This window comes from Humulus lupulus, chromosome 6 (assembly GCF_963169125.1).
Source record: "Humulus lupulus chromosome 6, drHumLupu1.1, whole genome shotgun sequence".
NCBI classification, from domain to species: domain Eukaryota; kingdom Viridiplantae; phylum Streptophyta; class Magnoliopsida; order Rosales; family Cannabaceae; genus Humulus; species Humulus lupulus.
In genome coordinates, this window is record NC_084798.1 from 67,759,435 (window position 1) to 67,774,024 (window position 14,590).

Consider the following 14,590-nt stretch of genomic DNA (forward strand, 5'->3'; position numbering starts at 1 on the left):
AAGCTTTCATATAATTCATTTTGATTCCATATCTGTCATTCAAATCACCTCTAATGTTTGTTGGGGTGCATGTTGTTTTGATGTTGAGGAACTTTGGCTTTATACACTCTCAATTGATTCTGATGTTGCTTGGCGTTGATCGCTAAATCGTATTTCCAGGGAGCATGTGTGTATTTTGTAGTACTTCATGATGATGAACGACTGCGTATTTCCATTCCTAGATGCTCTTAGGTACCACATGAAATTTTCATCCTAACACACAATAGTGTACTCTCTTGTGCATGATTTTTGTACCTTATATTTGAAGTGATTTCTGATTGCGAAGTAGCTGAGAACAGTCTTTAGTGTTGATTTATCTTTGTATATTTGGCCGGTTTTCTTAATGTTGAGGTTCGGTTATCACCAGATCATGTAGAGTGTCGACTTGAGTTTCTTTATGCTGATTGTTTTTTAGTTGCTCTATCATTTCTTGAGTGACTATTTTTGTATAGTCGATGATGTCAAACATCTCAGTGTATTCTTTTGTGGTTTCTTGGGGTTGTTATGTTATTGGTTCAACTGTTCGTGGACCATTTTCAATCAGTGGCACGTCTTATGTTATCGTAGATTCCCTATGGTTGAAAAATGGTAGGTTTGATGTTGTTTCCATATTTTCCACTGTGTTGACACATAAGGGATACTTTGTGAAATCCGCTTCTTTGATTTTGAGGTGCATGTAAAATTTGAGAGCATCATCATTAACTATTTTTAGTGGTAGGTAACCTTCTTTCACTTGATAATGCAGTTGAATTGCTGTTGTTTCTGGATTGTTCTGCAATTGCTGACATAGTTTCTGAACAAGATCCTTATATCCACAACCTTTTTGTATTAATTGTCCACTTGCTTCAAAATCAACATAATTCTTATTGTTATGCTAATGTCATTTGCTTTGCACTAGAATTGGTATTGATTCAATTGTCTGAAATGTAGTTTTTCACAGTTTTTGTAGTAAAATTAGACTGTTATGGGTGGCTATAATTCATTTAATATCATTTGTTGAGTTAATGTAGCACAGCTACAATGCAAGAGCAACACAAGGACAAATTTTATATAGTAAACTTAAAAGAAAACATCCTCGCTATTTTCATTGTATTTCGAAGAACTTGAAGAATCTTGTTCCTACCAGAATCAACCAGAAAGCAATCCCGGATATTAATAAATAACAGTAAAATATTATAATCAACCAAACAGCAACCAAGTTAAATGAATTAATTATATAAATAACATCATTTCAACACAACATAATTGAGATATTAAATTTGTTTAAGAGTTAATTTGTGTAAATTTTGGTTGATTTTGCCAACTTCATTTGGGTGGGATGATTTCTTGTTGATTTGTTGTTGATTGCAGAAGAAAGATCGCCAGAATTCATGGAGGTCGGTTGTGCGTATATCTGCCATTTAGTTGTTGTTTTTCTTTGTTTCTCGTATTTTTTATTTCATTTTTTGATGAATTTTGTTCTAGATTGACTGAGCTTTTGATCTATTTGTTGTTTTCTTGTAGCTTCGATCGCGATCAGTGGTGCGACATGGTTGATCAAGGGTTTTTGTCAGTCATCGACCATTGGAGAAGAAATCGCTAAGGGTGAAGAAGAGTCCGTATATTTGTTATTTTTGTCGTGCTTTTGTATTTTTGAAAAAAAAAAGTTGTTTTGTCCAGTTTTTTTGTTCATATTTGAAAAAATCTCTTTAAATAATTAAGATAATTAATTTTAAATTAAATAGCTTTATTTATTTAAATAATGTGAAAATATATTTCTGATAATTCAAATTGGACTTGAATTTGAAATGATATTTATTCTTTAAACAATTTGATAATATAAGTTATGAGATTTAGATATTTTTTAATAAATAATTATTAAATAATAAAAAAAAGTGGTTGGAAAACATCTCTGAAATCAGGTGTGTGTTACACGCCAACTACAGTGCATGCACTGTAGTTCGCGTGTAACAAGTTCCAAGATTGCATCCTTCGGGTAGAAATTGTTTCATGATCTATGCTTAACAGATAAAATATTCTAGAGAGAAAATTCTAAACTTTTCACAGAGAGAAAAATATAACGTAATATTTTAGTTGAGTACATCTTGTGAATTAGAGATTTTCTCACCATTACATTACATGCTCACACACGTCTTGAGGAATAGAAATTCATCTTGGAAGATCTTGCTCTGAGTATTCAATAGATTGCTTTGGATTGAATGTTTGTTAGAGGTACTAAAAGATAGCAATGATTTTTAATTATTCTACAACTAGTAAATCTTTATCTTTTTCCTTGTCTATAATTAATATTTTGCATATTAATAAATTCAATTATTTAAATAATTTTTTTTTTGAAATCTCTCGGCCTACCATTCCATGCTTTCCGCTGCGCATATGGTAATTTTGTTACCAATAGTTCCAGCATTTTATGTCCTTCAATTATAGCAATCTAGCTTGCCATCAACTTTTGCAAAGAGGAGTTAGAGTGGTGACCTTGTCGTTGACAAGATTCCTAGAGTAGTGAGGGATATCTCTCCCAAGGATGGTGAGTCCCTTCTTGCAATGAGTAGCGATGAATATTTATGTGGTGTGGCCTTCGCACCTCGCCGGTGGCCACATGAATATTAAATGTCCAAGACTCTCTCTTTCAACAATTGTCGAGGACAATCTTCCTCAAGAGTGATGAGGTCCCCATAATGATTGTCGAGGGTTTCCCTCACTGCAATCGGTGAAACACTTTTGTCTAAGTGCTTTACAAATAGTGGAGGAGGAAGAGTCATTCTCGCCTAGTCAACATATTTTCACACCAATTATACTTGGGAAATTTTACACCGTATGTTCAATAACATATTTAATTTTTTTAAAATGCCAACATAACATACTCTCCCAAACATATGTCATTTTTAAATTTTTGGACAAAAACACCCCTACCATTAACTGAGCAGACCCCTCACATTCTCTTTTCCCAGCCAAACTCTCTCATTTCTCTCTCATTATTTTCTCTCAACTGAGCTCACATTCTCACCATCTCTCTCAAGCGAAGCTCTCTCTCTCCTCACAGCCGTCGTCGCCACCTTCTTCTCCATCGCCGGCCATGGTAAGGTAAGACAGTTGTCATGTGGTTTTTTGTAAAAAAAAAAATTGAATCATAATGTATAAATCGATGAAATGGGTTTGATTGTTAATATTTGTTTTGAAAAAATGTAGCTTAAAATGGGTTTGATTCTATGTGCATCATTTTGGAAGATTATGTTTAAATACTTCAAAAAATTTGTGGGTTGATGGTCATCCGATTCCACATCGATGCCATTTCTATGCTTCATCGATGGTAATTCAATGACATACAGTGCATGTGCAGATTTTTAAAATATTGAAAAGTTGTTCATCGATGCTCCATCGATAGTATTTCGATGGACCAGTAAATGAAGGCGATAGTCCATCGATGCGCAATCGATGGTATATCGATGTCATGTCGATGCTTGCATAATCGATGGTATATCGATGCCACATTGATGACATTTCGATGCATAATCGATGCGCAATCGATGGTACATCAATGCCATATTGATGCTGAACCAAATCAACATGTCTGGCATCGATTCAATATCGATACACCATCGATATTACATCGAAAATAACATCTAAATTAGATGTTCGCCTCAGCATCGACATTCCATGGATGTACCATCGAAATGCCATCGATGTATCATCGATGTTGATGGTTACCATTTGTACGCGATTCCACTTTGATGGTATATCGATGCCATTTCGATGCCATATCGATGCTGAACCAAATCAACATATATGGCATCGATTCCATGCTCCATCGATGCAATTTCGATGGTATATCAATAGTATTTGATGACAACAACAGATTTAGTATTTTTTGTAAATTCAACTAATTCTCTTTTTTTTTGGATATTTTGTAGATGTCACCCAAACGTATCCCACCGCTTGAGATCCCTATAGAGGATCATTATGTCGGTCGTATGACCTATAGGGGTTTCGGGAGGTTAACAAAATTGAAGAAAAGATTTGAGGAGCATGGATTGTTTGGGAGGGTGAATGAGTCTATTTTTGGACCATTCTTCACAACCCCTCCCTTTTCGTTCTTTGGGGCATTGGTGCACACACTGCTTTTGCGGAAGGTCAAGTCTAATATTAAACAAATTAATACGAGATAGCCTAAAACATGTTTCTAAAATTGAATTCAAAGAGAAACAAAGAATAGAATACTTACAGTATACGCAGCGGAATTAAAGAGTCCTTCCTTCAGTTTCTCTAACTCTTGTATCCTCTCTGTCGCAGAGTATTATCAAGAAACTGAACCGATCTTCTATTTTCTTCACAATCTTCCAATGTATCCTTAGAACCACGTAGACTAGTGTGGGAAATTCTCAACACATGAGATAGATATAGAGAGACGAAGAGAAAATAACAAAGAGGCTTAGAAAAGGACTTATGTTTAGAGAGAATCTAAAACTATCAGAAAATCTGACTTGTGACTTATCAAACTTCTGTTTTGACTTCTCTCTAAGCACTCCTTTTATAGACTCAATTAGTCAATTTAATTTAATTAAAAAAAATCAATAAAATAACAGTCATTTTGAAGCCCTAGGTCGAAATTATCATGGGCTATAGGCCCATGAAATTTCCCATTTGATTATAAGCCCATTGGACTTAAAATCAAGGCCTGTGTTATTTTCTATTGATTTAATTATTTAAATCATTTATCAAATTAATTATTTATAATTTGAACCTTGATTTAAATTTATTTATTAATTTAGATACCAATTTATCTTAATTAATAAATCTGCCATAATTTCTCTTTTCTTCTCAAAATTACACAACTCTGTGAAACTATCCAAAATTGACCTGGTCAACTTTGATAATTAAATCAATTAATTGAGACTATCTAGATGATTTTATCCAAGGTACAATGGGGACCATGGGCCTATGAAATCATGCTCCAATAAGTTATCATAAATCTAACAAATAAATTTACTAACTTATTAATTCCTCGTGACTCCACTATAGACTTGGAATTGCACTCTTGAATTCATAGAACGCTCTATAACAAATATAGATACGCTATTAATTATCAATTGTTACAACCATAATTATCACTCAATCCTCTATAGACGGTCTACAATGAGATAGGACTAAAATACCGTTTTAGCCCTCATTGTATTTTATCCTTAAAACACTTAGTTCCTTGTAAATGATATTTCACTAAACTAATTTAATTACTGAAATGAGATCTCTATCATTTAACACCTTGAACCAGACTAAAAGGAAACCATCGTTTCACTTCTTCATTAGAAGCTATAGATGTTCATATCTATGATTAACACTCCCACTTAATTATACTACCGAGTTCCCAAGATGTAAGTATGGGCTAGTCCGTAGGGTAAGCTAGTAACGAACAAGTCAAAGAACTCAAATAATACAATCAGTTAGAATACTAACCACTCAGAATTGAGATTGAATTGACCTATGGTCAACTATATGATATGACTAGAATAGATAATAACGGTATGTTTACTTATCTTATCAACTGTCAAAATCTGTCCAGTCTGATGTAACAAATACATCCGATCTTATCTACTTTGCTAATGTTCTGGAAAGAACATAACACTTTAATGTGTAAGTAGATCATATCGTAGATTGGCAAGTCATTGTAAATCCTATGCACTGACTAATCTTAGGACTAACTTATGTTGAACATATAATCATATTTATATTCCACTGTGATTACGTCATTATAAATAAGATTAGTTATATGCTCGGGATTTAATAGAAGTTTATATTAAACAAATAATGATGAAAATAAAACATGTGAGCAAAGTGATTAACCAAGTCAAAAAATGATTTCTATTCTTTTATTGATAATAAAATGAGATTACAAAGAATTTGGGTTTTAATTAGGGCATAAAACCCCAACACACATAACATCTGCCCACCGTATTTTGTCTTTAAAAATGTGTCGTCCACACATACCATAGGACGACATGTACGAAACCCTCTTCTACTAACTCCAAGTGAGAAAAAGCAATATTTGAATCGATCTTCCTCAGTGACAAAATCTGTCAACATCTCGGGATTTTTCTGTTGAAGCATGAACAGGTACGGTGGTAACTTCTAGTAGGATGCTTCCAGTGTCCCTCTGACATAAGAAAGAGCCTTCTCTCGGCATCTCCAAGATTTTCCATATGACAACTCAATGTCATAATCATTCTTAATGTCCTCTCTTATGTTGTTTTCCATGTACGCATTTGATCCAGTCTGATATTTTTTCTTTATGCAATGACCAATAACCCAAGGTGCAGCTTGGTGATGACCTTTATGTCGGAGGTCAAGTAAGCAAGTGTGTTTATTGGTGAAACGAGTTATCTCGAACATATCAGATTTAGGAATTCTCTTCCCCCTCAATCTCCACCCACAATCAGGATCCTTGCAAGGGATATACAAAACTTCAGTACCTGACTTCTTCACTACAAACTCGAAGTTCTGCTTCATTGCATACAAGTGTGCCTTCGTCTTCAACTCTAACTTGTTCTCAAAAACCTTCCCAACTTCTATTACTCCACAACTCACCTCAGATAACGTGGGGATAACTTAAGAGGGGCATGGGATATCTTCAACAGTATACGCTGAAGTACTCCATCTATTTCCATCATCTTGTGTAGTTGGACGACTGCTCTCTGAGCCAGCAATCCTCTGTCCTTGGCTTTTTTGACGTCTTGGCAATGGTCGTACATTTAAATTATCTACTTGAACCACATGTAGCATCGACAAATGATCCTCTGAGTTATCATCAGAACTACTGCACCCCTCAACTCTTTCATCATCATCACCAAAATGGGCAACTAGATCGTCATTGACATAAGGCTCATACTCATACCCATCATGATGCGGGAGATTTGTTGGGGGAAAAAAAGTTTCATTATGACTAGGATCTCCCATGCATACATTTGGCCCAGGAGCTGTTTGTGGAACAGCTGTGCAGGATTGATTATGATTTTCCACATTAATACTCGCTCTAGGAGATGAATCAATAAGAGCAATGTTCTTTGCAATCGAACTAACGCATAAAGGAACCAGATGTTTTAAGGACTTCGAATTTTCAAGAATAAGAGCACTAACTCCTTCATCATCTGTGATTTCAATGGGATCTACGCTAAAATCATTGCATGTAAACGGCACTTCCAACTTTAAGTCAAACAATGACCTATCCACTTTCAACTTTGAATACAACTTCTCCAATAATTCTATGTAACCAACATCAATTGGTACATGTATTATAGTATTCAAACCAGCTTTGAAATTCCATTTTTCTGCTTTCTATTCCCAAACACCGTTGTAAGAAACAATTATATTAACTCTAGAACCTGCAAATTTACAAAAAAAAAACATAAGAAAATTATAAAAATAAAGTGTAATCGATGAAGAATCGATGGTATATCGATGATAAATCGATGCCTGTGAAAATATGTATTGCAGTTCAACATTGATGCCACATCAATGACATTTCGATGCATAATCGATGCTGATGGTTGCCATCAATACACGATTACATTTCGATGCCACATTGATGCCATATCGATACTGAACCAAATAAACATATATGGCATCGATATACCATCGATATTACATCGAAAATAACATCTAAATTAGATGTTCGTCTCACCATCGAAATGGCATCGATGTACCATCGAAATGATGGTTGCCATCTGTATGCGATTCCATTTCGATGGTATATCGATGCCACATCGATGCCATATCGACGTTGAACCAAATCAACATGGCTGGCATCGATTCAACATCGATATACCATCGATATTACATCGAAAAATAACATCTAAATTAGATGTTCACCTCAGCATCGAAATGGCATCGATGTACCATCGATTTTGGAATGGCTCCCACATAATCCCAGATCCGAAGAACAGTTCAAAAATTGCAGAAAAAAATCCAAACTCAACTGCGGAACAGTTCAAATCTAATATCTAACATGACATTTCATATTCACAAGTAGATTAATGAAATAATACTTACCCATGATTTTTTCCCTTAAAAAATGCCAAGAAACTTCCAATCTATTCCAGATCCAAACTGTGAAAAAATAACTGTAAATGATGGATGAGAAAAAGAGATAGAGAGAAAAATGTGTGAAGTGTTAAATTTGAGTGAAGATAGTATTTTTGTCCAAAATATGGGAGGAGGCACATTATGGGGAGAATTTTTATGATGACATATTAAAAAATTTAAATATGCTATGATGCATATAGTGTAAAATTTCTCTTATACTTCATGTTACCTGCCACGTCATCATACTATAAACAATTTGGTTATCTAATTAAATTTAGCAAAGTCGCTATATGATTTAAGAAAAATGTAAGATTTGATTTAAGTATTAGTTATGTGTTCCACGTCAGTTCCCTATTAAAAATGGTTCAGTTTCTTCTCGAAATAAAAAACTGCAAATAAATGAAAAACAAACCGCTACTAAACTGGATGCATAATGTAAAGAATAGTAATTTTTCTATTTATTATTATTATTATTACCTGCTTGGTGAAAATGCTATATACTCAATGCTATATTTAGCATATTTTATAAAAAAAATATAATTATAATATTGTTTTAAAAAGTATGTTAAATTTGAAATATTTTAAAAATTGTGTTAAATTTGACACATTAATAAATATTATTTTTTTATTTAATATATTGACACTAGTTATTATAATTGAGTAGTATATATCATTTGAATAATAAAAAAATGTAATTTTTGTATGTTTTTATTAAATATTGAATTAATTATTAATTTGATTTTGTGTTAATTTATAATATTGGATGAAATATATCATTAATTCATTTGTTGTTCTTTAAAATTTGTTGTTCTTTAAAATTTACATAGATGATATTAGATAAATGTGATGCTGAAATACAAATAAAATAATATAAAAATTGTTAGATAACGTGATAAACCCAAATTGTTTCCATTCCCACAGTTCTGAGCTCTCTTCTAAAACCCCCCTTCGGTTCTATTCTGTACTGTACACTCTCAACCGCCCAACAATGGCTTCAATCTCATCCATTTCGTCAACCCCAAATCTATTCCACCACTCCGTCAAACTTCTCAGAGCCTCACCCAAACTCTCTCTCCAAATTCTTAAGCCAACCCCAACATCACATTCTCACAAACTCACTTCATCTTATCTGATTATAGCTCCTTCTCCTAGGCACTCACAGAGACTGTTCGCCGTCGCTGAAGAAACCTCTGTCGATACAACTTCCGAGGCTGCCCGAAGACTTTACATCGGCAACATTCCTAGGAACCTCAAGGACGACGAGCTCACTAAGATTGTTGAAGAACATGGTGCTGTAGAGAAGGTCGAGGTACCTTTTTTTCTCAAAAATGTTGTATCTGGGAATGTGAAACCCAAATTTGTTTGCTTTTTTTTTTTTTATAATGAAAAAAATAGAATTTATTGGGTGAACTAGCAACAATGTAATGTTTAGTTGAATTGTGGAAGTTGATTGATTTTGGATGTTAGTAAAAGTTTCCTGAAATCCATTATGTTATGTTCAGAACTTCGTTAACTTGTAACAATATGGGTTGTCTTTTTTCAAGTTCTAAACAAATCTCGAAGTTATTGATAGGCATAGTGGTGTTGGCAAAATTTAGTTGAGGTCTGAGGTTCGATTCTAGGACCTACCCAACAATTCAGTAGATTTAGTGAATACGCTTGTCTTCTTCATTATTTTAGTGAAATTTATGTCCTATTCTATTGGTCATAGGTTATGTACGATAAGTATTCTGGTAGGAGCCGCAGGTTTGCATTTGCGACGATGAAGACGGCTGAGGATGCCAGTGCAGCTATTGAAAAGCTGAATGGAACTGTAAGTTCAAACGAACAAACTCGAATGACTCTCAAATGCAGTTCATTTCTTTGTTAATTTGTAGTAATTTTCGATATCAGGAGATCGGAGGACGAGAAATCAAAGTAAACATAACAGAGAAACCCCTGTCAAAAGTAGACATGTCACTTCTCCAGGGCGAGGAATCCCAATTTGTCGATAGTCCTCACAAAGTTTATGTTGGAAATATAGCAAAGGATGTTACTACGGAAACTCTCAAGAACTTTTTTTCTGAGAAGTTCAATGTTCTTAGTGCGAAAGTTTCTCGGGTTCCAGGGACATCAAAGTCCACAAGATTTGGGTTTGTAACTTTCTCATCAGAGGAGGATGTGGAAGCTGCTATCTCGTCCCTTAACAACTCTGTAAGTTTTGTTGCTGTTCTCTGCTGTACTGTATATTGAAATATTTTCAATGATATCAAAGTAGACTAACAATTACATGGATATAATAGGTTGGTGGTCTCTTGGTTGGGCAGACAGGATTGCATTCTTTCCATTTCTAGCTTTTGTTTGCTCTTAAAATGGTTCTAATAACTTCACACAGTACTGTTAATCATAAGAATATCTATGTAGGAAGTAGGAACCTTCACTATTTGTGAGGTATTTATTAATGTATCTAAATTGAAGAATTTAATATGTGCCAACCCTTAGTGTTGGTAAACAGGATTACGATTCAGGCAATCTAGTTTGTCTATTTTCAACATTGTTTGAGTATGTCGCTTAGTTTCTTAAGGATCAAATGTAATTTCATATAATGTTTTGAAAACATTCCAAGATAATATTTCCAACCTAAGATCTTCTTGACACTATCCAGAAACGCCATTAAACAGAGATGGGCTATCACTGTGTATGGATTGATGTTCCTGTACTGATAGTTACTGATTCTTACATAGAAAATAGAAAGCCAGTCTTTGTCATGACTCATGACTATATATCTTCTTTTTCATTCATATGATGATGTGTGGTATTGAAAATGGAATATCAGCTGTCTTTTTAACAGGCTGTTTTCTTAGTCTTACAGCAGCTTCTTTGGCAATTGATTTGCCATTGTTCTTAACTGTTGCTTCATTTAGCTTGTATGTGTAAAGCCCTTTTGTTTATTATTGCAGTTATTGGAAGGTCAACCAATTCGTGTAAACAAGGCGTAGTATATAGCTAGCTGGAGGAAGGGATATTTTTTCAGTGTGTTTTACTTGTACTGATTGTGATGCTGGAGCTTAATTATGATGTAGCAATTTAATTGTCCATACATAATATATAACCCTTCGATGTCGTATACTTATATTTGGCATATGTATCTTTTATGTCCTTTATGGTCATTTCCTTAAGCTACTTTTGGTGCATTGTCGTTTAGCACTCTTTTTGAATTGTAATCAAAACTTGTCGTTTGAGATGTGATTTAAAAGCATCTTAACATTGAAAGATATAACCTAGCCACAATTAATATCATTTCTACGTTTATTATGTTTACTCTGGAGCATGACCAGCTCCCTTCAATCCAATAGAGTTCTTCTCATCATTTGGCATCACGAGCCTACAACCTTCCTGGACAGCTTCCATGGTCGATGCTGATGGAGATAATTGCCATGCCATCGCCAAAGAGTGAGGTGTGCAGGCCCTTTGGGCAGCTTTGCAGACGGTAGAACAATGACTTGACCAACGCCTAACGACCTTCCTTGATGAATTTCGTGGTGTTCTTGATCAACTCCGTCCTCTGGCTATCGAGCAACTAGTCGTTGAACATCCCCGTGAGCGTGTTCTTCCTTGCCCACCAATTCTGACTGTTGAGCTTCCGCGTGAGCAACCTGTTCAGGCCCCTGCTCCGCCGATAGTTGGTTTTCCACAAGACAATGGTGCCTTCCCAGTTCGCCATCGCCCCGTCCCTCTTGAACTTGATTTTGATGATGATGTCGATCCACCCTTTGTTGTGGGTAATCACGATAATGTTCGTCCTAATCCTCACCATGATTTTAAAATGAAAATCGATATCCCCTGGTTTCATGGTCACTTACATATTGAGGATTTCTTGGATTGGCTTTCTGCTGTGGAGAAATTTTTTGAGTGTATGGGTGTTGATGATGTCCATCAAGTCCAACTTGTTTCTTATAAATTAAAAGTGGGTGTTGCAGCTTGGTGGGATCAGTTCCAAAACCACCGCCGTCGTTCCGGTCGACAACCCATCCGTTCTTGGCCCCAAATGCGTCAATTACTTCATGCTCGTTTCTTGCCACCTGATTATGAGCAGATTTTGTATCAACAATATAAACAATGTCGTCAACGAAATCGTTATGTCTCTGATTATGCTTCTGAATTTTATCGTCTAAATGCTCGCACTGATCTCATTGAAACTGATCAACAACAGGTAGCTTGATCCTTGGGTGGTTCACGTGATCAAATTCAAGCTGCCTTATCCTTGCACTCCATCTGGTCATTGGCTGATGTTGTCAACCTTGCAACTAAAGTTGAATACCAACTTTCCAGTAGTTGGGATCGTTCCTTTGTGCCCCGCAAAGTGCCTCTCGATCCCACATCGCTTCCATGTGTTTGAACCTCTGCCTACACAACCAGCACTTCCAATGCAGTTGCTTCACCACGTTCCCTTGCCCCTACCCCCACTGCTAAACCATCTTATCCTCGGCCACCTAAACCATATCCTCGTCCTACTACTGATCGATGATATCGTTGTCTCAAGCCGGGTCACCGTTCTAATGATTGTCTTAAACGTCGAACTAATTTCTTGTGTACTGATGAGCCTGAAGCTTGTGGTGGCCTTAATGCTTATGTGAGCACTGATGGTGATGAATATTTTGATGCTGACTTTCTTCCTGGGGATGAGGGTGATCCTGTTGTGTGTATTTTGGAGAAACTTTTGCTGGCCCTTTGCCAACCTTCCCCTAGTCAACAAAACTCTTCATTTCGCACAAGGTGCACTATCAAGACCAAGGTATGTGATGTGGTTATTGATAGTGGCAGCACGGAGAATGTTCTCTCGAAGGCTCTTGTCAAAACCTTGGGTTTACCAACCCCGCATCCGTGACCTTACAAGATTGGTTGGATAAAGCGTGGCATTGAATCCAAAGTTACTGAGTTGTGTCGTTTTTCCTTTTCTATTGGGAAATCTTATCACGATGAGGTCTCCTATGATATTGTTGAAATGGATGCTTGTCATATTCTCTTGAGTCGCCCATGGCTTTTCGACAGAGATGTAACTCATAAAGGACGTGATAACACTTACTTCTTTCAATGGAAAGATCGTAAGGTTGTGTTGCTTCCTTACCTTCACACTTCGGCACTTTCTGTCTCTACTCCAACTGTTGATGCCTTACTCACAACTAATGTTTCTAATTTTTGTCTCTCTATTAAGCACTACTCTTGTGTGGTAGCTTTGATCATGAAAGACTCTGCTGCCCCATCACTGTCTCTGCCACCTGCTATGTCCTTTCTACTCCAACAATATCCTACTATTGCTCCTAACGATTTACCTGAAAGTTTGCCCCCAACTCGTGATATTCAACACCAGATTGACCTCCAGCCTGGTGCCACACTCCCTAATTTGCCACATTATCGTCTTTCTCCCAAGGAGCATGAACTATTGCAAAGTTTGGTCGATGATCTCCTATCCAAGAACCTCGTTTGCCCAAGTCTCATTCCTTGTGCTGTTACTGCCTTGGCGGTCCCCAAAAAGGATGGTTCATGGCGCATTTGTGTCGACATTCGCGCCATTAATAAGATCACCATCAAATATCGATTTCCCATACCACGTCTCAAAGATATGTTAGACAAATTGGCTGGCTCTCAGTTCTATTCACAGTTGGATCTTCGCAGTGGTTACCGCCAAATTCGGATAAGACCGAGGGATGAATGGAAAATTGCTTTTAAGACTCGTGAGGGGCTCTATGAATGGCTAGTGATGCCATTTGGTCTTAGTAACAGCCCCAACACGTTTATGAGATTGATGAATGAAGTATTAAAGCCTTTTATTGGTAAATGTGTTGTGGTATACTTTGATGATATCTTGATTTTTAGTAATAGTGAGCATGATCACCTTACCCATTTATCTCAGGTTTTCTCTGTTTTGCAAGCCAATCAACTCAACCATAATATCAAGAAATGTGAGCTCCTCACCTCTGAGTTGTTGTTCCTTGGTTTTCTAATCACTAATAATGGAATTCATGTTGATGAGCGCAAGATTCAGGCAATTCCTTATTGGCCCACCCCTGCCAATGTCCATGAGCTTTGCAGCTTCCACGACTTGGCTACTTTTTAGTGACGGTTCATTTGAAACTTCAGCTCTCTTGTTGCCCCTTTAACTAATTGTTTAAAGGCTGGGAAATTTCAATGGGGTGTCACTCAAGAGCGTTGCTTTTCTTTAATTAAACATAAGCTTTGCCACGCCCCTGTCTTGGCTCTTCCTGACTTCACCAAAGCCTTTGAAGTTGAGACTGGTGCATCCATGATTGGCCTAGGTGCTGTCCTCTCACAAGATGGTCGTCCTGTGGAATATTTTAGTGAAAAATTAAATGAAGTTCGACAGCGTTGGTCCACTTATGAACAAGAGTTATTTGTTGTCATTCGTGCTCTTCAACATTGGGATCCTTACTTACTTCATCAAGAATTTATTTTGCATTGTGATCATCAGGCACTTCAATTC

The 14,590-nt window shown here is 36.2% G+C and overlaps 1 protein-coding gene across 2 annotated transcripts; it reads left to right on the plus strand.

Annotated features, from left to right (window-relative positions):
* Positions 1–8,999: 8,999 nt before the first annotated feature.
* On the plus strand, positions 9,000–11,388 carry LOC133782242 (small ribosomal subunit protein cS22). Of its 2 annotated transcripts, none has more exons than XM_062221483.1 (4): positions 9,000–9,418; positions 9,821–9,922; positions 10,003–10,302; positions 10,392–10,640. In XM_062221483.1, exons 1-4 carry the CDS (start codon positions 9,098–9,100, stop codon positions 10,440–10,442), a joined length of 774 nt encoding a protein of 257 aa, XP_062077467.1. In that variant the 5' UTR covers positions 9,000–9,097; the 3' UTR covers positions 10,443–10,640. The 2 variants fall into 2 exon arrangements, with proteins under 2 accessions (XP_062077467.1, XP_062077468.1); XM_062221484.1 differs by lacking the exon at positions 10,392–10,640 and adding an exon at positions 11,049–11,388 and having other exon boundaries at positions 9,002–9,418.
* The last annotated feature ends 3,202 nt before the right edge of the window (positions 11,389–14,590 follow it).